At 48.1% G+C, this 27,056-nt stretch overlaps 1 protein-coding gene across 2 annotated transcripts in view; it reads right to left on the bottom strand.

Moving 5' to 3' along the window:
• Positions 1 to 8,682: 8,682 nt before the first annotated feature.
• The window catches only part of Plekha7 (pleckstrin homology domain containing A7), a 189,034-nt gene continuing 170,660 nt past the window's right edge, over positions 8,683 to 27,056 (bottom strand). For both annotated transcript variants that reach the window (XM_027410144.2, XM_035442267.1), the window contains 10 exons: positions 24,735 to 24,843; positions 24,339 to 24,565; positions 21,179 to 21,367; positions 20,972 to 21,089; positions 19,902 to 20,005; positions 19,072 to 19,272; positions 16,478 to 16,633; positions 13,543 to 13,676; positions 12,641 to 12,780; positions 8,683 to 8,943 (listed from right to left, as the gene is read on the bottom strand). In XM_027410144.2, coding sequence (XP_027265945.1) covers positions 8,921 to 8,943; positions 12,641 to 12,780; positions 13,543 to 13,676; positions 16,478 to 16,633; positions 19,072 to 19,272; positions 19,902 to 20,005; positions 20,972 to 21,089; positions 21,179 to 21,367; positions 24,339 to 24,565; positions 24,735 to 24,843 — 1,401 coding nt within the window. In that variant the 3' untranslated portion in view covers positions 8,683 to 8,920. The remainder of the gene's footprint in view (positions 8,944 to 12,640; positions 12,781 to 13,542; positions 13,677 to 16,477; positions 16,634 to 19,071; positions 19,273 to 19,901; positions 20,006 to 20,971; positions 21,090 to 21,178; positions 21,368 to 24,338; positions 24,566 to 24,734; positions 24,844 to 27,056) is intronic.

Here is a 27,056-nt window from a genome sequence, read left to right as displayed (position 1 = left end):
GAGTTCTGGGATTAAAGGAATGCGCCACCACCGCCTGTCAGTCCAAGAACCATTTTCAGTGCACTCTCATTTAATCCTTACAACAAATTGATGTGGGGCAAACCAGCAATCACCTTATTTTATAAGCAGATAAGGAGTAACAGGCCTCAAGAGCCAGGGCTGGCAAAGCAGAATTGGGTTCTGGGTAGGCTGTCTCCCTGTGGTACTCTTCCCCCTTTCTGGCCCTTCCACCTTAGATGGGAGTTGACCAACCATGGCCCAAGTGATCCTACTTGGAGACAATGCCTCTGTTTGATGTAGCTCAGACAGCCAAAGAATCCCAAGGCTACCCTGGTCCCAGAACTGCCAGGGAACCCTGTGTTGCACTGTTGTAGGATATTTTATCACACCGTGAACCCCGATATGATAAGGCATAATTCACTGGAAAAAACTGTTTCTAGCTGTGGTGTGGCTCACCTCTAGCACACACTAATCCAAGAGCTTTCTACTTGAATATGCTAAACAGGATTAAATGAAGTCAACCATAGGTCAAGAGGCAGAGAAAGCAACCAGTTGATAGGAAATGAACATAGGATTATTAAGAAAAAAACATAGGTCAGGCAGTGGTGGTGCACATCTTTAGTCCCAGCACTCCGGAAGCAGAGGCACAGAGATCTCTGTGAGTTTGAGAGCAGCCTGGTCTACAAGAGCTACTTCCAGGACAGCCTCCAAGCCACAGATAAACCTCGAAACCCACCCCCCCCCAAAAAAAGAAAGAAAAAACCATAGAGAGTAAGAGGGAGTCATGAGGGTGGAGAGAGACACAGTGAGGAGGAGGAAGGGACTTTGAATTTGAGGAGGCTAGCTGGAGGTGGCTTAAGAGGAGGAGGAGGTTTATGGGTACTTTCTCTGCCTCTCCAAACTAGCAGGCTTTCACCCCAGCATCTGGCTCTCAAGTCTGTATTGGTAAAATAGAAAGATATTGTTAAAAACAACAGGCCTGCAGCCCACCAGCCTGTGCTGGGCCAAGTCTTGGTGATTAGAATTGGAAGAACACCTTGCTATAATTTTTTTCATTAAAACCTTTATTTAGGGGCTAAAGAGATAGCTTAATAGTTAAGAGCATTTACTTAAAGTTCCCAGCACATACCCCAGTTCCCAGGGATCTAATGCCCTCATCTGGCCTCTGCAGGCACCAGGTATGTACATGGTTCGTCTACATACATGTAGGCTCGTACATATACATATAAAATAAACCTTGTAAACAGTGTGTCAGTACACATGTGTGACGAAGGTGTTGAACAACTTATGGGGGTCAGACTGCATCTTCCTTCCACTACGCAGGTCCCAGGAATCTAACTCCGGTCAGCAGTCAGGCTTGGCTAGAAACCCCTTTAACCTCTGAGTCAGTTCCAACATTGCTATAATCACATCTGCCACAAAGTGTAACGCGAAGTATCTGACATAATGGATGGTAACAGGTAGAGCCAGTGAGGTGGCTCAGCAAGTAAAGGCACTTCCCACCAAGCATGGCCATCTCAGTTCGATCCCTGGGACCCACATAATAGAAGGAGAGAATCAACATCTAAAGGAATCCTCTGACACCTACACATATGCTTTGGCATGAGTGCCTCCCCACCCCACCCACCCACCCAAATATAAATGAATATAATTTTTTCAAATGGTAACAAGCATCATGAGTAATAAAAATCTAGCAAAGGAGTCTAACTGGATGCTAGTGGGAGGAAGCATGACCTCGGAGCATCAGAGGCAGACAAGTTTCTGCCCCTTCTCACATGCCCTCCTCCCAACTGTAAATGAAGTCCTTTATATCCTCGGTTCACTTCCCAGCTCTCCCCTGACCCTTCTCAGTCTCCGAAAAGTGTCCCAAGACTAGCCCTCCTGAAAGAGAGAGAAGTGGGGAAGCGGGAGGCTGAATTGATGCCATCACCTGCCTGCTTGTTTCCCTCTTGTTGTAGGAGCAGTCAGGAAACACGGTGATCAGCTGGGCACCAAGCAAGAGCGGTCTTCCAGACCCCCACAGGCTGGCCAGAGGGACAGGTGGGGTTCAGGGGAGATGGGAGAATACACAGCGGAAGTTCTCTGGTTGGCAGGTGTGCACTAGCCTTTTGTATCACTGTGACCAAATACCTGAGGAAGACAACTTAAGATATGAGGGATTTCTTTTGGCTCACTGTTTCAAAGATTTTAGTCTATTCTTTTTGGATCCACAGATACTAAGATCCTGGACACTGAAGCAGAACATGTATGTGGTAGTGGAAGCATGTGGCAGAGGCTACTCAGCTCGTGCCAGCCAGGAAACAGAGAGAGAAAGGGACTCAGAACTAGTTATCCTAAGGCATGGCCTGCTTCCAGCTGGGCTCCACCTTCTAAGGCTTCCAACAACTCTCCAAACATCACCACCTGCTGGTAAGCAAGCATTCAACACAGGAGCCCGCAGGACACACTCACTTCCCATCCAAATCAACCAACAGTTTCCAGACCACCTTCCACGCCCCCGAGACAGTTTCACTAGATAGCCCAGTCTGGCCTCAAACCCACAATCCTCCTGCCTCAACCTCTCAAGTTCTGGGATTACAGGCACATGCTACCATGCCTGATTGCTAAAGGCCTGGCAGTCTTGATTTCCTAGGGAACCAGCAAAGGGAAGAGTCCATGTCTCTGGAGACCTCCAAGTTGCAAGAAAGTCTAAGCAGTCATGGAGCAGTGGGGAGTCTTGGGTAGAGGTAGATACTCAGCCATTCCAGTTTATCCAGACAGCCCTGTTGCCATGCCACCAAAGTGAAAAAGCTACCTCAGACAATCCACTGCCTGCCTCTACTATATGGAGCTGAAAATCTGCCCAGATGATAAGCCTGGATTGACAATTGCACAATCATGACAGATAATTAATTATGGTGTTAAACTACTAAATTTGGCCCGGCATTGGTGGTGCACACCTTTAATTCCAGCACTCGAGAGGCAGAGGCAGGCAGATCTCTCTGGTCTACAGAGCAAGTTCCAGGGCAGGCTCCAAAGCAATACAGAGAAACCCTGTCTCCAGCAACCAAACAAACAAACAAAACACTACGTTTGGGATGCTTGATCACACAGCAGTAGCTACTTGAAAGTGGGTGTGATCCCTGAGCAAGGGCAGTTACTGAGGCAGTTGCTAAGCTCAACGAGAAAGGACCTGGGCCATGCTGAGGAAGGCCTCTGCAACCTCCCAGCCTTGCTTCAGGGCCAAGGGATAGAAACCAGAGCATCAAAACTTCTCCCTTGTGTATGCACCATGAGCTTGGCTAGGGTGGAGATAATATTTATAAAGAAAAAGATGCTCTGGTACCTCCAGGGATTGCAGCCTGGGGAGATGATCATAAGCCAGGAAGGCACTGCTTTCCTCGAGTGCAGGGACACGAGGCCATCTTGGAGTACTTTCCCAGCCAGCAGAAGTTGTCAGTTGGGGAACTCAGGCTGGAGAGGACTGCAGTGCCTCAGTCAGGGATACCCATGGAGTCACAGGCTTGTTACAGTTGTTCTCACTGGCTACTGGGGTCCTAGAAACCACTGATCTCAGTGGGAGGCCTGAAAGTGAAAGCCAAGAAAACAAGTGTGTGGATGAATTTCAATATAAGAGGCCAGGCTAGCAGGACAAGACATTTGGGGGTGTGTACTGGACTCCTGTATTTGAGGGCAGAGACAGGCACAAAGAGCCAATTTTTGCAGTGATTCTGACCTTACAGCGATTCCCCCTGTCCACTGTCTGTGCGAGAGTAATTTTGCCCAGAGGACTTTGCAGAGATGTTCATACCCTGCATTCTTTGGGTGCAGGGGACGCTGGCTTTTTCAGCTGCTCTGGGATGACTCTCTCTCTGAGCCTAAACACTGGGTTTAGGAAGAAAAGGCTTCTGAGAGTCAAAGTCTCTAGAGGCAAACAGAAGCTCAGACCAAGGAGCCAGGAACAGGGCTGGAGAGATGGTGCCAAAGGTCCTGGATTTGACTCCCAGCACCCACACAACAGCTCACAACTGTAACTCCAGGGGATGCAATGTCCTCTTCTGGCCTCTCCTAGCACTGTACACACATGGTGCACACATACAAAACAACAATATACATAAAATAATAATAGTTACTATTATTAATTTAAAAGGGAAAGCATGAGCCTAAGTGGGCCAAAAGTTTTAAAACTATGTTTGAGAAGAATGAGGTTTCTAGATGGTTCCAGGGACCATGGCTAGAGTGGCACAAGGGACTCACACAAATAGCAAAATGCCCAAGACCCTGATCCATGAAGGATTAAGATGCAATTCTGAGCTCAAAGGGAGAGCACCTGTGACAGACTAAAGAGGTCTGTCTAGGGCTGGGAGACATTGGCAAGGTATGGTGACTCACACTGAGACCTCAGCTAAGGGACTTTGCCTGCTTAGTTCCTTCTCGGCTTCTTAAGAAAGTGGGACAGTGGGCAGCTGAGCGACACACAGCCTCCTCCACAGAAGAGCTGACATTGCTGTCCTGTGGCTAGGCTGGACTCATACTCAGAAAGGTCCCATTTAGGGTCTACGCCTTCCCCAACCTAGGGTTTACCTTCTCTGCCAATCCTGGCTCTCGCACAAGGCAAGGCTGGTCTATGCCTTGCAGCCTCCGGCTCTACCCACACTCCCAGCCTGTTCCTCCAGCCTCATCTGCATTTAACATGCCTTGTTGGGCTGTGGCAAAGAATACTCAACAGATTCATATTAAAAATGCCCTTTAAAATTCAAAAGCTTTGAACTAAAGAAATACCTCGAGAAGTTCTCGTGGAAAGTTCAGTCCCGTTGATTCAATTCACTACACTTAGATGCACCTTTTCAAATAATAGGGAAAAAATGTAACAGGGTCAGGCCCAATCAATATGCTTGTTCAAACAGAATTGCGGGGACTCTGATGTGCGTACATTTTGTGCTCTGCCTTTGTACACTGCCACTCGCTCTGAAGAAAGGTTTCTTTTGCTAGGGGAGCAATGAAAGTGGTTGCCTTTTGAGTGCAGGCAGCAAAGTGATGGCATGTTTACCGTGCTGGGAGGGGTTGCCATTTTTTTAATGTCTTCCCCAGCCTAGTCCCTTTGTTCTTTTCAGAACAACCAGAGAAGTCCCTTGGAAAGCCCCCGTGTGGTACGGGTCCCAAAGCATACGGCTCCCAGCATTGGCCTGCTATGTCTCAGAAATGTGATTTTGTGGATTAAACAAATAATTTGCTGTTTCATTTCCACCCTTGGTGAGAACACAAAAGGACTTAGCACAAGGTACTATGCTGCCACTGTAGGGAACTCCTGGAGCCCACAACAGGCACCTAGCTGGCTGGGCCAGAGTCTGTATCCATTACTGTCATCCTCCTTCATTTTATACACACTGTTCAGGGGAACCTGTAGGTCCCTGGAGAACAGGTGGAAGATGCTCTGACCTTGGGCTACCACCTAAAGTAGCCAGGAAAACTGCAAGAATTCTGCGTGAAGGTACCCAAGGTCTTCACCCTCAGTCCAGCATACTTCACAAACTGTATATATAAAGTGTTTTTATTTAGGTGGCATCTTGCATATGGTAAAAATGCAGGCGTTTCTGGAAGGTCAAGTGAGGATTAGGAGATTTTATTCCCAGTTTCTGTTTGACAGCTGACCTTAACATTTCCTTGTTGGTTCCGGCCATGATTAGACAAGACAACTTGGGCCTCCCCTGGAGCCTAAGTTACAGTCGGAATTAAAAGGGGAGCAGGGCTGATGAGATGGCTTAATGGATAAAGGCTCTTGCTGCCAAGCCTGATGACATGAGTTTGATTCCCTGGAACCTACATAGTAGGAATGCTAAATCTCAAACTGTCCTCTGACCTCCACATGCTAGTCACAGAACATGTGCAACACCTACATTCACACAAATCAAATAAAAGGTGATTAGTGAAGAGACACGAGACCACATTCACACACCCCACTATTTACCACTCTGCTAAGGGGTGTATGCACCTGGGGTCTGTAAGGACACACATTTTGAAATGCTGGGCCACTCAGTTCTTAATTGTGGAATGCACATACTTAGTCTACAGATAGCCCCATCTTGCTTTTTAACTTTTTGCAAGTAGTGTTTATATGTACATGTGTGTAGGTGCACATACTCATGTCCAGTTTCTTCCTCAATTTCTTACCCTTACTTATGTGTATGAGTGTTTTGTCTATGGCACATATATGTACTGCTTGAGTGCTCAGTGCCCATGGAGGTCAGAAAAGGGCATCAGATACCCTGGGATTGGAGTTACATAGCTTTGTGAGTCACACAGGGTTCTGGGAAGCAAATCAGGTCCTCTGCAAGAGCAAGTCTTTTCGACCTCTAAACCATTCTCTTGCTCCTCTACCCTACTGTTTGAGACAGCCTCCCTTGTTGAGTCTGGAGCTAGGCTGGTTAGTCAGTGAGCTCCAAGGCTGCTCCTGTCTCCACCTTCCAAGGGCTGGGATTACAGGTGCATACCACCAAGCCTGCTTTTCACTTGGCTTCTAGCAACTGAACTAAGGTCCTCATGCTTCTCTAGAAAATACTCTCCTGACTGGGCCATCTCTCCAGCCCCAAGACTTATTATTTCATCTTATTTCAGGCAGCCAGTCCTCTCAAGGGACTGGGAAACATCAGGTCACATTGCCTCCTACACAGACACCACCATCCTGTGACCTTTTTTTCTTTTTTCTTCTTTTTTTCTTTTTGAGTGCTTTGCACTGAGTTTGACTAAAGCCCTTTCATTCTCTCTGGGGATTAAAATTGAAGTCACGACTCTCCTAGAACAGTGTATACCTCCCTCCCTGATAGAGAACCTTAGGAACAGCAGCCACATTCTCTCACACACAAGCCTATAGCAGTGAAATACAAACCAAGACCAACAGTTAGAAACTACCAATGTGGTTCTGCTGAGAAACCACCTACAGACGGCTCCCTTGTGGGGTGGGTGTTGACTGTAGTTTTTTGTTTTCTCAGGCGACTGCATTCAGTTGCAGAATTGTCCCCTCCCTGCTTTAATCTGTTATGTAATATTTCCAGCTAATGCTTAAAACTAGAAGAGTATGTTTTATTTTTAAATTCAAAACGATCAGTGGCCAAAATAACAGTTAGCCCCTCTCTGCCCATCCAGAATGCCTTAGAATCCACTTTTCCCAGTTTAACTACTTGGAAGGCTTCTTCAAACCTCCAACACACTCCTTGGCCATGCAGAAGCTTGGAAACCACACATATCCCTAAACCAAACTGGCCCCTAGTCTTCTGCCTTAAGCATGAATCACAAGTCAAGATGAATTAGATGCAAATCCAGTTTGCAATGGTCCATCACTAACAGACCTAATTGGAATGGGCAGTGTGTGGGTTGGATAGGGGCCCATTGTACCCCTTGTGCTACCTTGGATTAGACTGGGGCTGGCCAGCCCAAACCAGTCCCATATGGTGGTCCACAGCCCTATGGCTTCTTGCTTGGGGGTGGGACAAGGATCCTCCCCCCTCAGGCCTCCCAGGTCACTCAAGTATAGAGCTGTCAGTGAGAGGGATGTTTCATAAGTGAACAGAGTAAGTAGGAGACAGAGAGCTGACACAGGGTAAGAATACACACAGGCCACGGTAGATGAGCACAGCCAGCAAGAAACAGGACACGGATCACATTAATATTTTAATTTGTACATCACTTCTTTTTTTTTTCTTTTTTCTTTGCAAACCATTACACTTTTATTTAAATTAACTTTTTCTTGCAAAATATTCATTTCCTTTTTCCAACAAAATATTATAAAGGCAAAAATAAAATCTTATTTTGGCAAATGTCATGAAGTTGATACTGGCAGCATATGGAGTTAGTTAAAAATAGCAACTTCTAAATATATTCAAGGATTTTTTTTTTCTTTTAAGCATAGTCAAAGACAAATTTTCATTTAAAATGTGGCTCCACCCAATGGAGGTGCTTTTTTTCTTTTAATCATTGCTTCGTGTATATAGACTATCATGAGACAAGTTAAATAAGGGGCCAAGAACACTGTGTCTGGCATGGTCACTTCCTCCTCAGCTGGGCTGGAGTCAGGTCAAAGTCCTGTGCCCTGGCCCTGATAGCCCTTGTCACCAGTCCCAGGGAAGCTGTCCTGGGTTTCCCCACAGCAGGCAGCAGAGGTCCTTCAGTCCTGCCTGGCTGGAGGGATGGCGTTAGGTTAGGCCTTTGAATGCAGATACCACCCATGTGGAACTTATTGCTACAGCACACCTCTCATTTCCATTTCACAGCGGCTTTGTTTTTTTCTCTTTGCTGAGGGAACTTCACTGCTTCACAGTCATGCTGAAGAAGCCACAGTTTTTGAACACACATGGTTGTTCCTCAGTCAGAACCAAGGCACAGGCAGGCTCCATGGGCCATCCAGATGGAGTTTGCAGGGCTGGGCATTGGCCCAGCATGCTGACTTCCATATTCAACTGCCTCCCATTTTCTAGGGGGCACGGTAACAAGCCTAGTGCTGGAACCCACTGGAAGCACATCCCCAAATCCAGCCACTCTCTGGGGCCCCTGCCTGTCCTGCCCTCTCCCCACCCACTGTGCCACCCCTATAGTACCTGACTCCCTATGTGTGGCTACAAAAGCCTGCAGGCTCACCTTCCAGCCACTCAGCCCTTGAGGTGAGCATTACAAAATATATTCTGATTCTAAAATACAGTGTATTTCACATCATGTATCAAAAGTGCTTCTGTCATCTGTAAAAAGGAATCTGGACTGAAACAAATGGGCATGTGCTAGGATGGAGTCCTTGCTCCATGTTGCACCCACCATGGTGGGTGGGCTGCTCTCTCCTCCAGCCACAGCCCTTGTTCAGTTGGAAGGGTTCCCACTGGGGCAGAGAAGATAGTGTCTCAGGAAGATGCTGGTTGAGCTGGGCCCCTGGCTCCAGACTTCTCTGCACGCTGGATCATGGGTCTGTTACTGCCTGGGCTGGCAAAAAGCACAGAAGACAGTGAGAGGCTGGCAAACCTTTGTTTCTGTCTTCAGAGTGGGCATGTTTGTGCACACACATGACAGGCTGGCAGACGGAGTAGGAGAGCAGGGGGCATGGGCAAAGCGACCGCTGTCAAGGGACCTTTGGTTCTAAGACCCAGCACACTGGGTTTTATTTTTCTTCTACCTCTAGGAAGCATAATGCATTCATGCTAGTTCATGAATGTGTCCTCTGTAGTAGGCCAAGACCGGGGCAAGCCACTGGGCTAGTTACTACTTCTGCCCTTCATTCTCTGGAAGACTAAATAGCCCAGCCTCTGTGACCTTGCTTGCTTTATTTATTTGCTTGTTTGTTTGTTTGTTTGTTTATTTTATTTCTTCTCTCATATTTCCAACCTAAGGACAGAATGGTTCTAACCTGACTGTGGTACCATGAGAGGAAGAGGCATGGCTGAGCTCTGGAGAGGGATCTAAGTCCTAGCATAAGGAGGCTTGAAAAACTAGAGTGAACGGAGCCTCTCTCTAACACCTCGGCCAGCTCAGATTTCTAAGAAGAAAGCATACATACAGCTCTGGTCCTGGCAAGTCCTGTAGGACTTTCCAAAAGCATGGCTGGAACTTTCTGCAGCTTCAGTCCTCTGCTCTACCCCTCCTGAGGGCCAGGCTAGGTCCAAGCCAGCTGACCTCCCCCGGCTCTCAGACTGGCTGGGGCCTACTGGCTCTGAAGCAGAAGCAGTCCAGAGCTGGAGGGTCCCTGTGCAAAGTGATGTCGCTTTCACCCTCTTCTGCAGACTCCTAGAGCTTCTGGGGGTGACCCAGATGAGCCCACTAGACAGCAGTCATGGAGAATAAAAGTTGGTTCACATCAAAAGGCTTTGCATCCTGACACAAGCTTCAACTCCTTAGGTAAGTCCCTCGGGCATCTGAGCTCCATTTCCTCATCTATACAGCAGAGAGAACAGCTTCATGGGTTTATTGTAGGGCCCAGGAGATACTCAGCACAATGTATAGCATTCAGTAGTCCCTCAACATGGTTAACCATAATCCAGTTAAGGAAAGAGAAGGGAACTATGCAAAGCGACAGTGAGGCAGATTGCTTAGAACCTCCAGTGTGACCTTGTGAACAGGTGAGGATACAGACAGGGCAGCTGACCCCTGGGGGGCTTCTTCCTTTACCCCCTGCCTGTTTAGGTCAAACCAAGCATCCTGATGGGTTATGGACTTGCCTCGGTCTCTTCCCTAAGGCACTCACTCAGTGACTGACACAGTTTCAGGCTTTGCTATATGAGGGACTCCCTAGGGTACTTGTCTTCTGTAACTCTGGCCTTAACAGTTCTTCAGTCCCTTTGAGAAGTCCACAAAAGAGTGAGATCTGATTCTTTTGCCTGGAGACTGGCAGCATGGCTTATGCGGTCTTTGGGGCATCAAGCTGCTTTGGGAAAGAGAAATGGGCAGGTGCAGCCAGGGCCCTAGAAGACATGTCCAACCCATGACCCATAGACTACAGGTGATCCAGGACAGCTGTGGATGCAGCCCAACACAAAATCCTAAACTTACTTAAAACATGAGGAGATTTTTTTTGCAATCTTTTTTCTTGTACCTTAACTGTACTGTTCTGCAGCAATAAACTCTGTAAATGGCAACATCATCTTCTAAAGTCAAAGGGCTGGAAACTTCCCCGAGATACTTCAACACCTGATAGCACCTGTGATGGCAGCCCCTGTTGAGGCCTGAGGTCAGAGTTCCTAAAAAATGAATCTCCTTCAACTGCCTACCATCCAGGCAGGTCCCCCTCAGCGGCCGCAGTGCCAATGGAAGGAAGCAACAGCAGATGGCATTGCAGTCAGCTCAGCAGCAGCAGGAAGGCAGGAGGGGCATGCTCAGGCTATGGGGTGCATAGCAGCGGGACAGCCAGGCAGGGGCTCTTACTTGGAAGGTGTTAGACAAAGGTGTAGTGCAGTCCGTTGCTTAAGGGGGGGTAAGGTGGCACCGTCCTGGAGGACAGGGGGGCTTTAGGCGGGAGGAGGGCCAGCTGCTGCACTAGACAGAGCACACAGGAATCAAGCGGTGTGTTAGAGTGATCTGTCCACCCACATCACCATATGTCCTGCCTGGCAGGACTGTGTGGCCTGGCCTCCTGTTCCCAACTGATGGCCTGATCCTGGGGGCAGATCCATGGGGCCTAACTTGCCTGTAGTTTCTGATTCAGGAGACAGAAAGAGCGAAGAAAGGTGTAGTAGACCGGGAGGTAGAACAGAAGGGTGTCAGGTCTGGAGTCATCAGTTGTGTGGGAGGAAGCTAAGGGGACTGATCAGAGTGGGAGCAAGCTGGGAATGTAGCGCAGTGACTGGTGGATCAGCCTGGTAAGCCAGAGGTCCTGGTTCAATCCCTGGCACCACCCAAGATCTGGTGGACGCAGAGTGAGAGCAAGCACAGCTGTGAGGAGAGTGCTTGGAGAGGAGGGGCAGCCTCACAGGGAGGGACTCAGAGGCTGCTGAGATAAGCTCTGGGGTCATCAGGAAGAGGGGCTGGCTGAGTCACAGGCACAGAGCAACACAGACCACTTTCAGGCCCTCTACATGTCTCAGACAGAGCAATGACAGCAAAGATCTCAGAATATAGTTTAGTCTGGTTGTTTTGAGATAGGCCTCAGTGTAGCCCATGATGGCCTTAAACTTGCTGTATAATCAAGAATAACTTTGAAACCCTGATCCTCCTACCTGCACTTTCCTAGCTGGGATTATATGGATGTAAGCCAACACACAAGGCTGGATTTCTAGGAACTCTGGAGGATCAGGGCATAGGGACAGAACAGGGCTCTCCTCAGAATCTGGCATCTGTCCTGGTCATTAGTCACTTACAGGGCCTCCTGAAGTGATGTCAAAGCTGCTTCCCACATCAAACTCCCCAGGGCCAGCAGCCCCAGGGCCTACAGGCCTCATCCTTGGTCAATTAGATTAGAGGACCAATAGAGAGAATGGCACCACTTTGGGTCCTGAACAGGAGCACCACATATATACACAATAGTCTCTGCATCAGGGGACAAACTGTGGACTGTGAGGCTACCACAGGGAGGAAGATGCAGGTGGAGGAGGGAGCCCAGGGTTCTTTGCCTGACAGAGTCGCTTTTATTGTTTTCTTTGAGATAGGGTCTCACTCTGCAGTCCAGGTTAGCCTAGCCTATAACATACATGCCACAATTCTCCTGTCTCAGCTCCTGACAGCTGGGATTACAGGCATGTGCTTACAGTAGCCTTCATACACAACACAGCCATGTGCTGCTTCTACACCACCATGATATTCTTTTGCCTAGGCTGGCAAAGCCTCGATTCCCAATCCCTACTTTCTACAACAGGGTTGCTGACAAGGTGAGTGGCTTTGGCTTGAGGACCAAGGAAGGGTTTCTAGGCAGAGAACAGAGGAGCCCCTTTGCTTTGCCCCACCAAGAAATTCTTGCTCCAGCATCACTTCCGCCTCCTTCTTCCCAAGGAAAGAAACTTGAGGCCTGTCCACTTGATTCAGAGCTGGCAAATATGGAGCTGAGTGGCAGCTCTTCTCCTGCTTGGGTCAGGTAGAACTCAGAATATACTCTTAAATGCCAATGTCTGCTAGCTTCCTGGCTCTAGGACAAGTCATACTGGGAGGGAGCAGCAGGCAGAAGCTGGGCTCTGGAGGCTGGCACCCACAGCCTTACCTGCTACCTGCTTGCTGCGCTGGGAGGCCTCTGAGGCCAGGGCATAGGAGATGTTGATGATCCGCTCCTGCTCCTGCAGTTGCGAGTCCAGGTCTGCCAGGCTGTTTCGGTCCTGGCCTGTGGGCTGCAGGTTGCACATGCTGTGGGAACCAGAGAGAAGGCTGTGAGTCTCACCCACCCTGGCCTTCAGACTCACATGTGGAGTGTCTCCCTGGCTGTGGGGAGGGGAGTCTTCAACACTTTGGGGGTATCAGATGTGCATTGCCTGTTTTCTTCCACGACAAGAATGGCCATTTCTCCCCAAACCTATAGTGAATAGGTTCCTCCTCAAGTTAAGGGCTCCATCTGGAGACTCCTGATAAATCCAGATGTGAAATGTGTAATGTAACTCTGGAAGGGAAGCTCACAGGCCAGAAAATTCACTTCCTTGGGTCCAAGCTCAGTGTTCAGTAAGCTGGTAAAACCCCTAGCACCCCCAGGACAAAACTGAGCCACATCTATGGAGCCTGAGTGAGGAATGAAGTCCCAAAGCCTAGTCTAGCACCTCCTGGATTGGCCTGGGCCCATCTATGCAGCTAAAATATTAAGAGGACCATCACTGGAGGTGACCTCAACTGAGTCTACTTTACTAATGTCTGGCTTGATGGCTCACACCTGTCAATCACTGGGGACAGACCTTGGACAGGGACAGGGACCCTTTACAAGTTCTCCAGAGCCTTTTAGGTGACTGAGGCAAACTTTCTCATTTGAGTACCTGCCTAACCCCTTCACTCTGAGGAACTCATGTGAAATAAAGCCTAGAAAAATATCGGCCAATCAGCCTGACCTGGGTCTCCCATGGCTATGCTATCATCTGACATGGGGTTTGTGAGACTTCTAGACTTGAGCTAGCAAGGGTTGACCTTGATCGGGTGAGGATATTTCGTATCTTCTCAGCCTTCCGGTACCGTGCTTGCAGCTCTTCAAGGCTGGGTGGCTCCTCAGGATCCAGTTCCACATAACGCTCGGGGATGGAGACCTTTTCTGGTTTAGACAGCTGGGGAGAGGACCAGGTGATAGGATGGAGAATAAGCTTGGGTGGTCTGATTTGAGAACTGTTTATCCACCCTTCCTACCTGGTGAGGAAGCAAACTAAGTGCACAAAGGTGAAGAAACTTGCTAAGATCATCAAATGAAGTAGCTGTGGAACAAGCGACTTGAACTTGGGTCTCACACAAAAGCACATGCTCTTCCTGCTTTACTAGGCAGCTTTCTAGAGGCCAAGGGAAACAGCAAGGCAAGCAACACACTGAGCATCTCACAGGGAGCACTTAGTGCTATACTCAAGGCCCCAGCAATCTGACTCCCCAGTCACACCCACTCAGCGGGAGCTCTAGTGTCCTTCACACCTAAGGGCCTTTCTTCTGCCCTGTCTAGCTCAGGGACCTGGCAATGAGTACCCCTTCAGAAAACCCTCCGTAATAGATGAATAATGGATCAATGGATGGAGGGAGGAAGGAAGAGTCTTCCCTGTCCTACAAAAGTTCTTCAGGGCTGGGATGTAGCACATGCATTTAATCTCAGCACTTTCGAGGCAGGCAGAGACAAGTGCCTCTAGTCTACATAGTGAGTTTCAGGCCAGCTGGTGCTATCTAGAAAGATCCTGTCTCAAAACAGAAAACAACAACAAAACCCAACCAACCAACCAAATAAACAAACAAAACAAGATGAACGAACCACAGCCTGGCAGCTTAGAGAGCACCCAAAGTGGATTGGTAAAGTGAGGAGCTAATCGTAGTGAAGCATTTCCTGTCTCAAACACACTTCTGAGTTTGGGGGCATACAGATCAGACTAGATGGACTGAAAAGTTTAAGCCAACAATAACAGCATGCAACTGCTTAATAACCAAGGCTGTCTTCAGACTGTTGGGCAGATTTTACACTCACCTCAATAAAAACCTCAATGGGTGAAAACTGGTGGCCCTCTTTTTAGTTCTCTACCTCCTCCCCCATCAGCCTGACTCTGCAAGGTATATATCTATGTCACCTTTACAAGCTGTCTCATCCTTTCCTCCGGGAAAGTGCTCTAGGGGAACCTCACCCCTAACCTTAGGGGATGTCACCCAAGGACAGAAGTGATCCTCTGGTTCCCAGGTGACAAGAGCCCTCCCCTCACACTACCTACACTCAGCTGGTACAGCACCTTTCCTCCAGGGATGCTTAATATGTGCCAAAGAGAAGGCTCAGCAGCTAAGGGTGCTTTGCTGCCAAGCCTGATGACACTACAGGTTGTTCTCTGCTCCCTACACTCAAGGGTAGACGGTGCACAAGATACTAAAGTTTAAATTTAAGGAAAATTAAATACAAAAATGTAAAGGTAACCTTGCCATCACCAACCAGGCAGAGTCCCTCCTTTAAACCCGCAGTCCAGAGCTCTGAAAACCTCTGATCACACTTTTAGGGCTGCTTAAGCCTGTGATTTAAAAAAAAAATGTGATCTTAATTTGCCTCAAAGTAGTTTTCTTTGTTCTTGACTGGGTTGATTTCAGTCTCAGTAACAGAACTGAAGCCAGGTGGCCCTTCCCTTTGTTGAAAGGTGGCAAGAAATATCTGTTATCCCCAACCAGGACAGACCTAGAGGAAGGAAGTGGATTACATTGTAGCAGGATTTAGGTTAGAGACAAAGGACATTTTGCCTGGGCTGGCGGGCCAATTAGGACACCAGAGGGCATCCTTGCATTTCCAAGGTAGCAAGCACACGGAGGTTCTTTGTAAATGAGAAAAGCCCAGACGATTGGCTCCCACTGTTTAGTCAGTCAGAGAAAAGGCCTGGGGGAAGGGGGCTGGCCTTGTTGGCTGCTGGAGCAAGAATAAGAATGCAGTTACTCAAGCATCAACTTACCCACACTGTTCTTGGTTCTCAGAGCCCCTCTCCCTCATGAAACCCTAATCATTGGCAGAACCAGCTTGTAAAGGGATCTGCCCTGTCTCTTGGAAACAGGAGGTCTGGGTATGTAATTCTGTGTGGTTGGCATGTGTGAGATCCAGGTTTTAAACACACACACACACACACACACACACACACACACACACACACACACCAATAGTGGCACCCCTCTGCCCCAAAAGAAGGCACTTGAGGCCTGTCTTGTGTCAATCAGACCTGTGGAAGACTTAAGAGTGCCATCCAAACTCATCCTACAGATGGGGAAAATGCAGTAGGCCAAGTCCCTGTACAAAGGTTTGGGGATGCTGAAAATTCATATAGCAGTCTTCCACCTGCAAACATGTATAGCACGGCTACATGTGTTAGGGAGGCAAAGGACCAGAGCAGCTGCAGACAATGCATACAGACCAAAGGTGAACAAGGATGCTTAGAGAGTGTGGCACTCAGGCACTTAGCCCTTTCCTTTCTCTTGCCTTGTTTTCCTAGGCCTGCCATGTCATGAGGCAAGTGAGCCGCCAGAGGGCACCAGAAGAATTCAAACCAAAATTGGCTCTAGTCCTGGCTGGAAATGTCTTTTGTGATTTTTCAGACCTTTCCTGTATTTCACACCATGTATGATAACTACAGTCTGCCTAACAGGCCATTTGCAAAGGCCACCACTAATGATCCAGGGAACTTAATCTTCCCCACATCACCATCAAGGGAACAGGGGCACAATTTGCTCCCAATTACAGAAATAGGCTTAAACATTAATAGAAACACTGACGACTTGATGATCTCAAGCCACTGTTCATGTATCTGCCTTCTTGGGCCACAGTGGAGCCGAACCCTGACGGGGTGAGATTGCATGTCAGGCCAGGAGCCTTAAGTCCATGGCTTCTGGGAAACATGAAAGAAGCCCCCATCCTCACCTCTTTGTTGATGTCCAAGTCATAGTCTTGTGGTTCTAGGTCCAATTCCATAATGGGTGTGGCTTGCACTTTCAGCCAGCCATCTTCTTTGTCTTTTCTGTCCCCCTGAGCAGCCCGCTCCAGCAGCTGCAGGTCAAAATCTTGTTCTCGCTTCCACTGGCAACAGAGGAGAGGGTTAACCTCACTTCCTGACCCACCAATGAGTCACACTGGGCCCTGAGGCCTGGTGTCCATGAGAAGATGGACCTTTGAGACATTAGGCAAGTGTAGGAGCTGTGTGTGTAACTGAAAACAAAGCCTCTGCTCTGTCCTGCAGCCTCTTCCACACTTCTAGCTGTGTTCTGATCTAAGACCTCAGAGTGCATCCTTAGGATAATGGTGAAGACAACAAGACTTTATGCTCAGAGTGGTCCTGCCCCATCCAAATCCCTCTCCCCAAGGCCTCCTGGTTTAGGAGCCATACACTCCAGGAGCACAATAGGGGAAAAAAAAAAAAAAAAAAAAGTCCTTCCCAGCCTTCAAGTGCTTGGGGATGATCTCTCTACAGGGCATTCTCAGCAGGGTTGGTGCAAGTAGGGGCCTGCATCCTAGCAGGGCTGCAGAGTTCCAACCAGTCCCAAGCAGTTGACTGGTGGCCAGTGTAGCCAACTGCTGAGGAGAATGGTAACCATTTGAGATAAGACATTTACCTTAAACTAGGAAAAAAACTAAAACTAAAACTAAATGTGGGGTCAGATGCAATTGCTCCAAGGCTATTTCACAGTGGCAACTTTGTATCAATGGTCTCTTCACAGGAGGGAAAAATCTACCTAAGCATGTCTGCCTAGCTCCAAGATGGCTTTCTGTGCAGGCTAGGCCTCTGACCTTAAAAGAACAAAGGGCCGCTCGTAGGAAGATGAATGGATACTATGCATCAAGTCATCTCCTCTGTCTCACTCTATTCACCTCACAGTGGCCCAGCAGCCACAGATGTTTCACACCCCCACCCACCCCAAGCCCATTGCCACATCAGCACCTTCCACACATTCATGCACAAGCTCAAGTTCTCCATGTCAAACCCATAGAACTATGTTTGGGGATGGTTTTCCAAACATAGTTGGGAAGAATTAGGCAATTAAAGTTCCAGGATAAATTTAACGGTTCACAAAGAAAACACACATTTTCTTACACGCTCACAAGTGCTCAAATAGAGACAAGTCCTCATTTAAACCCAGCCTGATTGCTTCCACAAACAGCAAAAATTCACCACACTCTGCAAAGGGCCCTGGGGAAGAACCACGCCAATCCGTCATAGGAAGCAATATGTTTATTGGCGTTGATGAGACTTACACAAGCCTTTTTTTTTTTTTTAAGAATAATTACAAGGTATTGGAGTTATGGTTCTGAGATACTCTCTGCATTTCAGATAGCAGGTTATAGAAAGTCAGGGTTACCCCATATGATACTTACTTATAAAGCTTAAAAGTTAGTGGGTTTATAACTTTAAAGACATTATTCCAGTCCTTTGGTGACAGACAGATGCAGAGAAGCCCTCTGCATACAGTTTATTTTTGCTATCCAAGTTACTACATCTGAATTGCAAAAGCTTATAAGGAATTAATTGTGTGATGGGATCGGAGGAATTGAAACCAAATGGCCTCAGACTTTGTAGAACTTACATGTGCACTCTCTAATGTTCATGTCTACTGTCCAGTGTAAGGCATGGAATCTGATAAATTCCCAATGCCCAGACCTCTGCTAATGATTATGGTCCTCAGAGAGCAGCTTTTTGGGACGGAGGCATTATCAGTAGTTGGCCTACACAAAGCAGGGCAGTGGAAAGGTAAGCCACACCTAGTATGCCTGCTAGGCTAGGGAGACGAGAGCTGCTAATACAAGCCTGGTCAGAGACAGCACTGGCAGGTTAGAGAAGGCCCAGTGCCAATCAGAGCATCTGTAAAGACAATCAGGCAGGATTAGAGGCAATGAGCGGCCGGCGACACTAGAAGCGAAAGAGCTTGTGCAATGAATTAGGGAGAGCAGTCAGGCTAGAGGGCTGGGGAACTAGGGGCTCCAAACCCAAAAGCCAAATGGAATGTCTCCACAACGGGCCTAAGGCAACTGTGGGGCATCAGTCATCAGGGGGCAGCACCGATTTCCCCAGACCTCCTGAGTACCTGAGGCCTCAGCACCGCAGGCTCTGGGAGACCACCAGCACCTCAGATCTGGGGGCACCAATCCTTCCTGATTCAGTTGCCTCCCCTGACTCCAGTATCTGCTTGGGAGTTTGGGAGGCTGTGTGGTTGACTTGCACATTGTTTCTTTCCTCACTGTCTTCCTCTCCTCCCTGAACTCTACATTCTCAAGTCCTTAATTTAGCTGAGAAGCCCCTCCCACTTAGCAAATGAGTGAGGCCTCTGCTGCTAGATCCTCCCTATTACTCTGTTTCCATCCAGGTCATCCTCTGGCCAGCTCACACGTTGCAGCTGGGGTTGTGGACAAACAGCCCCTCAGGATGTTCTCTCAACCATGTAGGTCACCCTGGGAGGTGACATGTGTAGGCTTGGGGGACTTGGGGGAAACTCTGGCCTCTGTCCCAGCCCCATCTAACATACTGAGCCAAGATCTCCAGGTAGTGGCTGGCTGAGGTATCGGGCTGAGAACAAGCCCGTTCTCTCTCCTTGGCTCAGTGTCTTCTTGCGCTCCCGGACCAGAGCCTTCTGGTGTCGCTTCATCCGTTCCAGTTGTTCCTCGGCACTCATCTTGCCCCGCTGGTGGTCCCCTGAGTACAGGCGCTCCAAGGCACTCTTGGGTCTCTGAGGAAGAGATAAAACATAGTGGATGGGACTAGAAACATGGCTGCTTTTAGCACAGGGCCTTAGGTAGACCAGGCTGGCCTTAAATTCATTATGTAGCCGAGAATAATGTGAAACTCCTGATCCTCCCACCTGTACCGCACAAGTGCTGGTATTACAGATGTTGGCAATCAAACCTGATTTCTGAAGTGCTGGGGATCCATCAAACCCAGGGTCTTATACGCACTAGGCAAGTGCTTACCAATTAACTACACCCCTGCCCTCTCCCCGCTTAGTCTCTCTTTGTAACATGCTATATGAGCTCATTTTAGCCACAGAAAATCACTTCCTCTAAGTACCCAGTATCCCTCACCCTAAAGGGTTTTCTGGGCAAAAGCAGACACTGAGGTGGGGCCTATCCAGCCAACCAACAATCTGCACTCCAGGGTGGACCTAGGATACAGGCTTCTTGGACTTCTTATGACCCGGACAGGCTTGGTAGTCATCAGAAAATAGAAATGGTAGGGTCATAGCCTTTTTGGTGAGCAGGGGGAAACAGGACCCTAAATTCCCTAAGGCTCACTGGTCACTGCCCATCCTAGGGTCCCTCCTACTGAGTGTGAGTCCCTCCACATCCCAAGGCCACTTACAGAGAAGGTCACGTTGTTGTTTTCAGCATTCAGACCCCTCCGGAGTGTGACATAGGGAGCAATGGTGGACGACTGCTGGAGCCTGGACATGGAGCCCGAGAGCCCTTAGCAAGGAAGAAAGAATCAGGTGCATCTGTGGTGTGGTTCAAGCCCTCCCTAGTCACCCCCACTCTCTTGAGGGGCCAGCAACCCTCAACTAACAACCCACTTGTTTGCTCCTTGAACCTAGATAAGGCAGGCCCCAGGAAGAGAGAAAGGGTGGCCTGGGGGTGGCCTTTGTCCCTGCAGAGCTGTGTAAAGTTCTGCTTCCGTGCAGAAATGCTGGGCTGGGGCAGGTGGACAGGGGATACGAGAACCTTCATCCCTCTGCTTCATGGGGAACCCAGCTAGGGATAATACAGGAGCCAAGGTAAGGAGACCATAGGCTTAAGAAAGGACTCCCTGACACAGATCTGATACTGCCTCAGTGCTGGCCATATCACTGTGGAGTGATCTGGAGCCAGAGCTCTGGGATTGCTGGCTTCCTCTGTGATTGGCTAACTGGCGATGGTTTAATTTCTCTTACCCTCAGTTTCTTCTTTTATTTATTTTATGTATATCAGTGTTTTGCCTGCATATGTATCTGTATGCCACATGCATAAGATATAGATAATTGTGAACTACCACATGGATACTGGTCCTCTGAAAGAGCAATTGGCACTCTTAAACCACTATGCTGTCTCTTCAGCCACTGACTCAGTTTCTTCATCTCTAAAATGGAAGTCCTAACAGCACCTGCCTATCAGCACTGCTGAACATGAGGCTCACATAAAACACTTCAACACTGTCAGACTTTAGGGCAATCACTGTTGTTGCTCCTGGAGACAGACAGGGGAGGAAAGACAAACTACTCCATGAGAAAAGAGGGGAGGAATTAGGCTGTGGGTGGGAGGAAGTTGGGCCAGTCCTCCCTCTCAGCAGTCACAGCTAGATCCAAGCTGCAGACCAGAATCTAAGGCCCAGGTAAAGGCTGTGAGTGGTGGAGTGGAGTGTGAGAACCCTGAAGGACTCCACAGAGGATCTTGCCTTACCTCTGCCTGGCAATGTCTGGTACCTGCTCTCAGAGCCCACGAGGCCCAGGGAAGGCTCAGGCACGTCCCCACTGAGGCTGGCCAGCTCTGGCTCACTCACATAGGACCGGAGCTCCACCTGTGAACAGAGTCTGAGGCTATGAAGTCACTAGTGTCACACCACCCTTGCCACACTCAGTGGGCATGCTCAGAGCCTTTTCAGCTCACCTTTGAGTCCCCATTCACACACTGGCCCTGCTCCCGGTCTCTCTTCCTTTCATCCGACTGTCGCTTGAGACCCCGTACAGATGTGTGCCTTATGACGGTGGCTTCTCTCGGCAGAGGTGGCACAGCTGGGGGCTGGTCCTCTGGGCTGTAGAGTTCAGGAAGTGGTGGCCTGGGAGGTGCCTCGTCTTCCTGTTCAGAAACAGAACCAGACCGTGTCCAGTGGGATGGAGTTGGAGTGGGGAGAAGGGCTGCTACTCGGCACTGCCACAGGATTGGCCACTTCAGAGCTACATAACCACCCCCGCCAAGGAGACTTTGAGGGGCCACCTCCATCCCAACTCTTCTTTTAGATCCAGTATGCTTTCTAGTTTCAAATGTGTTACCCAGTGACAGTGTGTCCCCAGCTCCAACACTTAGTGTCCTGGATCTACATTCTTGGCAGTGTCATATGATACCCACTTCCTCAGCATGTACTACAGGGGAGGTAGCCTGACTAACTCTTCTGAGATGATGATAGCACCCACCCTGGGGAACAGACAGACATCTACCAGCCCCACTGTGTTTAGCCTGAGAGGACTCAGTGGCTCGGCTCATGGACCCTGGGTCCTCTGTATGGGGATCTGTTCATCAGTCTGCACCCTCCTGCTCCTTCTTCCTGCTCTGACTGACAGAAGGGCGGGAGAGGTGGCTGAACTGCTGCTCACTTCCTGGGAGGCAGGGAACAAGACCAATCTCCTTGGTACTCAATGTGCTTGGCTTGTTCTTAGGGGCTATGGCTCTTCCATGCCAGGAGACAGAGCCTGATTGCCAGGAAAACTCATTCAGATGACAGCTGCACCTTCTTCCTCCATTTTTTGTTTGTTTGTTTGTTTTTGGAGACAGGGTTTCTACACATAGCCCTGACTATCCTGGAACTCACTATATAGACCAGGCTGACCTCAGAGATCCACCTGCCTCTGCCTCCCAAGCACTGGGATTAAAGGCTTGTGCCACCACTGCACACCTTCTTCCTTAACTCTCCCTTCATTTCTCCGGTTTGACCTTGTATTTCAGGATTTCACAGAATTTAGGAAAGAGTTCGAACTGGTTTTGCAAGGAGTCACCAGCATTCTTTGGAAATTTTTTTTCACATTTTATTTAGTTTGTTGGAATATGTTTATCTGTGTATACATGCGTGTGGGCACATATATGCTTTGGTATGCAAATGCAGGTCAGAGGCAACATGTGGGAATCGAGTCTCCCCATGTGGGTTCTGGGGGATGTAACTCAGGTCAGGCTTTGCAGTGAGCACCTTTATCAGCTGAGCTATCTCATTGGTCCCCTATCAGCTGCCTTAGAATACTTCACAGTTGGGCAAAAGGTAAACACCCTACCTAAGACAGGCACAGGCTCCCTAGACTCAGCAACCCCGACAAAAGAACAGAATCACCAGTGTCCCGAAAGATAAACCCCAATACTCACTGTCTGTGACTAAAGAAAGTAGCCCAGAGATGGGGTAAGAGGGGGATATTTTCTTAGATACTTTCTTTGTGGCTCTTGTTTCTGTATGCTTTGAAATTACCCAATCACAGTTTTTATTTATTTGTTTATGTAGGTATTTGGAGATAGGGTTTCTTTGTATAGCCCTAGTTGGACTGGAACTCAGAGATCCACAAGCCTCTGCTAACATTAAAGGTATGTGCCACCATTCCAGGATCATTACTAGTTTTTAAAATGATAGTAAATTAAAGAAATAAACCAATCAACAGTGTGGGGACCCTGTGTACAATAGGATGAAGTGCACAGTGTGGAACACACAGAAGAGCTGTGTTCTATGCTAGCATAGTTCAAGTGCTTAGGGATGCAGACACAGGGAGTCAGGGAAGAAAAGGATAAGGGGATTATATGGAAGCCAAGACCACTGGGGGCAAGGGAGTGGATGTGAGGCTGGAGGCCTTCTGAGGTTGCTCACTGCCTGAGTGCTGGCATATCAAGGATGGTGCTGATGACTGTTCACTAACACATTTTGTTTTGTTGTGTTGTGTTTTCTGAGACAGGGTTTCTCTGTGTAGTCCTGGCTGGCTTTGAACTCACAGAGATTAGCCTGCCTCTGCCTCCTGAGTAGTGGGATTAAAGGCATGCACCACCCCCACCCAGCTCACTGTCACATTTTAAAGTCATTTTCAAAATGGATATTTTAATAAAAAAATTTATATTGTATGTAGATGCGTGTATCCACATGTGGGTATGTGCAAATGAGTGCATATGCCCTTGGAAGCCAGAGACTTCAGATCTCCTGGAGCTGGAGTTATAAGTGGTTGTGAGCCAGCTGATGTTGGTGCTGGGAACAAAATTTCCATCCTTTAGAAGAGCAGCAAGTACTCTCAATCACTGAGACATTTCTCCAGTCCCTAGATCCTTCTTTTCAAAAAAAAAATTATGTTTATTTTATGTGTATGGATGTTTTGCCTGCATGTATGTCTGTGCACAAGTGCTCCGGTGCCCGTGGAGGCTAGAAGAGAGCATCAAATCCCCTAGAACTGGGGTTACAGTCAGTGTTAGCTGCTGTATGGGTGCTGGGATAGATACTTCTGTTACATAAATGTAAATGTCTAAAACAAGTAAACAACCACAAGAAGCAATCAAGTGTTAAAAGCACTGACTGTTCTTCCAGAGGACCCAGGTTCCATCATGTGCTCAAGAGGAAACTGAGGTAGCTCAGAAAAATGATAGACCTGCCCAAGGACCCAGTGAAAAGCTGAAGATAGGCTTTCACCTCTGTGCCTACTCTGGCTGCCAGGCGCCTTGCAGCACTTTGGCAGCCTCCTGTCCAGCAAGGCTGCTGGCTGCTGCTCTAGTCTGCCCCTCATATCGGGTTGGGGAAGGAGAACCCAAGATGGACTGAAAACAGTGATTCGGCCAGTGCAGCTTTTATGAGTTGTTACCTAGGCTGGAGTGCACTCTACAATGGTGCAGGTGTTGGGGTGTCACTCATGTTGCTATAAGTCACACTTCACCCCTGCTTAAAGAAGCCCAATAAACTCATCAGTCAACCAGGTACTTGGGTAGAATCATTTCTTTGGTCTGCTGTCTGTGACTTATGTGAGGTCAACAGACTTTTGTTTATCTCTCTGCAAGAAGTCACACAGCACGCCCTCAGCCTCTAGCTGCCATAGCTTACCACCTGAGGCTTTGTCTTGGTTGGTGACTGAAGAGGGGACATCACTTTCCTCAGCTGGGGCGGGTGAGGTCGATATGGCACGTAGGTCTGCAACTGTGGGAAGAGTCGGACTTCCAGAGGTGTCCGCACAGGGCTGGTGGGAGGACTAGGCTGCAGGACCGGCTTGCTCTCAGTTGGAGAGAGTGAAGGCACAGATGGATGAGGGAACAAAGGCACCGTTTTTCTTTCTGAGGGTATGGACAGAAACAATATAAATGTAGAATCAAGAAGTGTGGAGCCAAGAGCCTATTTCTCAGTGTATGGGTGATGTAATTGCCATGGAGACTCAGCCTCCCTAAGAGCCATCCCATGTGCCCCATCGTGTCCCTACATTCAGATAGATGGTTGTTGTCTTACCTGGATTTTTGACAGATCCCACCAGGACTCTGTAGTTCTCTTTATTTGCACTCAAGCCTGCCATGACATCTTCAATCCTCCACAGATCCTTCTGTATCTGTGACTTCTCCTGAGGAAGACAGGGGACTTGTTCAGAATCTTCCTGGTTCCTTACTAGAACTTTCTTCTAAGGACTTGTGATACCTCTGCAGTCAGGGTACCTCACCACAGAGTTGATGAAAACCTGCTAGGGCAAGCACCAAGTCCACTCCTTGAGAAGCAGGCCAGTGAGGAATGCTGGGAGCCATGTTCACCAGCTCAACTGGCCTACTTTACCCAACTGGAAATAGGTTGCCTTGAACATCATAGAACTCAACTTAAATGATGTATGCAACACCTAGTCAATCTCACAGAGAATAGAAGAAGCCAGGACCAGGGGAGGAGAAGACAAAAGATTTTCAGTTTCACAAGATGGAAAATCCTGGAATATGGCTGCACAACATGTGAATGGACTTAAGACTGCTCAAGAGAACTCTTAAAAACAGCTGGGATGCCTGGTGTGGTGGCGCATACCCTTACTGCCAGCACTCAGGAAGCAGAGGCCATCTTGGTCTACATAGTTGGAGGCCAGCCTGGGATACATGATGAAACTCTAGGGGGAGGGAGGGGGAGGTAGAAAGGGAGGTAAGAGAGAGAGAGAGAGAGAGAGAGAGAGAGAGAGAGAGAGAGTTTAGATTAGCATTTCTTTCAAGTTCAAGGACAGCCTGGGTTGTATAGTGAGACTTTTCTCAGATACACCTCAGTGACAATAGAAACAACCATTGGAAGGTTTTACCAAGGGCAATCACTTAGTATGTTCAAGCCTTTACACTAAGTGTTCTGGACTGTCTCCAACAAAGGGGATTAAGGGGAAAAAACAGTAGGAGAAAGGCATATTCTAGGGATTTTGTAAGGTCATCCCTGAACCACAGGAGAGTCTCCAGTGTCCTGGGCTGGCCTCCCAGAACCACCTGAGTGAGTGGAGACCATTAGGCCTGGGAGGGGGGCACTCCCCAAAGAAGTTCCTTGGTTTCCCAGGGTTAGGGCAACATCTGAATCAGAGCTCCATCATCATTTAGCAAGCCCAACTCCCAAGGTGTCATAGCATGCTGCCCTGTGCACAAGAAGCCCCCAGGAACACTTGCTGACTCAAATACTCTGAATCTCTGTCAGAGCCCCAAGAAGAAGAGAGATCCGAAGTAGAGTTGGAAAGCAGGCCACTTTCCATTTTCAAAGTTTTGAGTGTGGGATAGAAGCATGATGCCTACCACAACACAGGCCAGCTAGAATGCCTTAACCTTGAGCTAAAGCTACCTTTTCCAAATTGGCCAGGGGCCACAGAGATGGGATCACCCAACCTAGCCTCTGGAATGGCAAATGAGCATAAATGAGAGAAGAGGAGCCACCAGGGACTGAATTCACTCTCCTCAGGCCAAGGAGTGACTGCCAGAAGCAAGACAGAAGCTGAACTTCCTACTATTGTCCAGGGAATCCAGAAAAAACATGCCCCGGCTTCCACAGTGCCCCCCAGGTGAAAATGGGTACTGAACTGGGCTGCTCCTGGCTCTGCTCTGTTAAAGGACCAGTTCTTCCCCAAACACTGAGGGCTGGGCATTGAGAGCAAAGAAGCAGGAGAACTGAGGTGAGCCTTTGATGAGGGATTCCTTCCAGACTAATATGGTTTGATCAAGCAAGACCCCCTGAAGCAGTGGCCCAGATGATCCAACATCCAAAACAGCTAAAGTGATGCAGCTTCACACTACTACAGCCAGGATTGGCCAGGTTTCTGGAGTTTCTCAGGATCCCCTTGGGACTGACAGCACCCCCCAAACAGCAGGAAGCAGTTTGGAGAGAACTACACCCAAATTCCCAAATATTATTTATAAATGTTTGTTTTCATTTAAATGAGGTTGGTTATAAATGGTTAATGATCAAAGTCCATCTCTTTCTAAAGAAAAAAAAGGGAACATGATATAGAAATGTATACTTTACATTGATATGGATTTTGATTTATTGATACAAATTTAAGGTCAATTTTGTTATAGGTATATTTTTGCTCTTGTTAAGTATTATGTTTATACAGTTCATTTAAAAATGTAACGTATAATTAAATACAGATTATAGATAGTAATCTATAATAGTCAAAACTTATAGTTATGTTAGTTAGGTTGAAATATATTTCAACTGAATAGGTAGTCTTCAAAACCTTTCAAAGACCTACAGAATATGGCATATAAAATGGTTTATTAGGGTTTTTCATGACAGTGAGACACAACTGCTCCTGGCAACACCAATTACTTCAGA

This window comes from Cricetulus griseus, chromosome 3 (genome assembly GCF_003668045.3).
Source record: "Cricetulus griseus strain 17A/GY chromosome 3, alternate assembly CriGri-PICRH-1.0, whole genome shotgun sequence".
Taxonomy (NCBI): Eukaryota; Metazoa; Chordata; class Mammalia; order Rodentia; family Cricetidae; genus Cricetulus; species Cricetulus griseus.
This window is presented reverse-complemented; position numbering and strand designations above follow the sequence as displayed.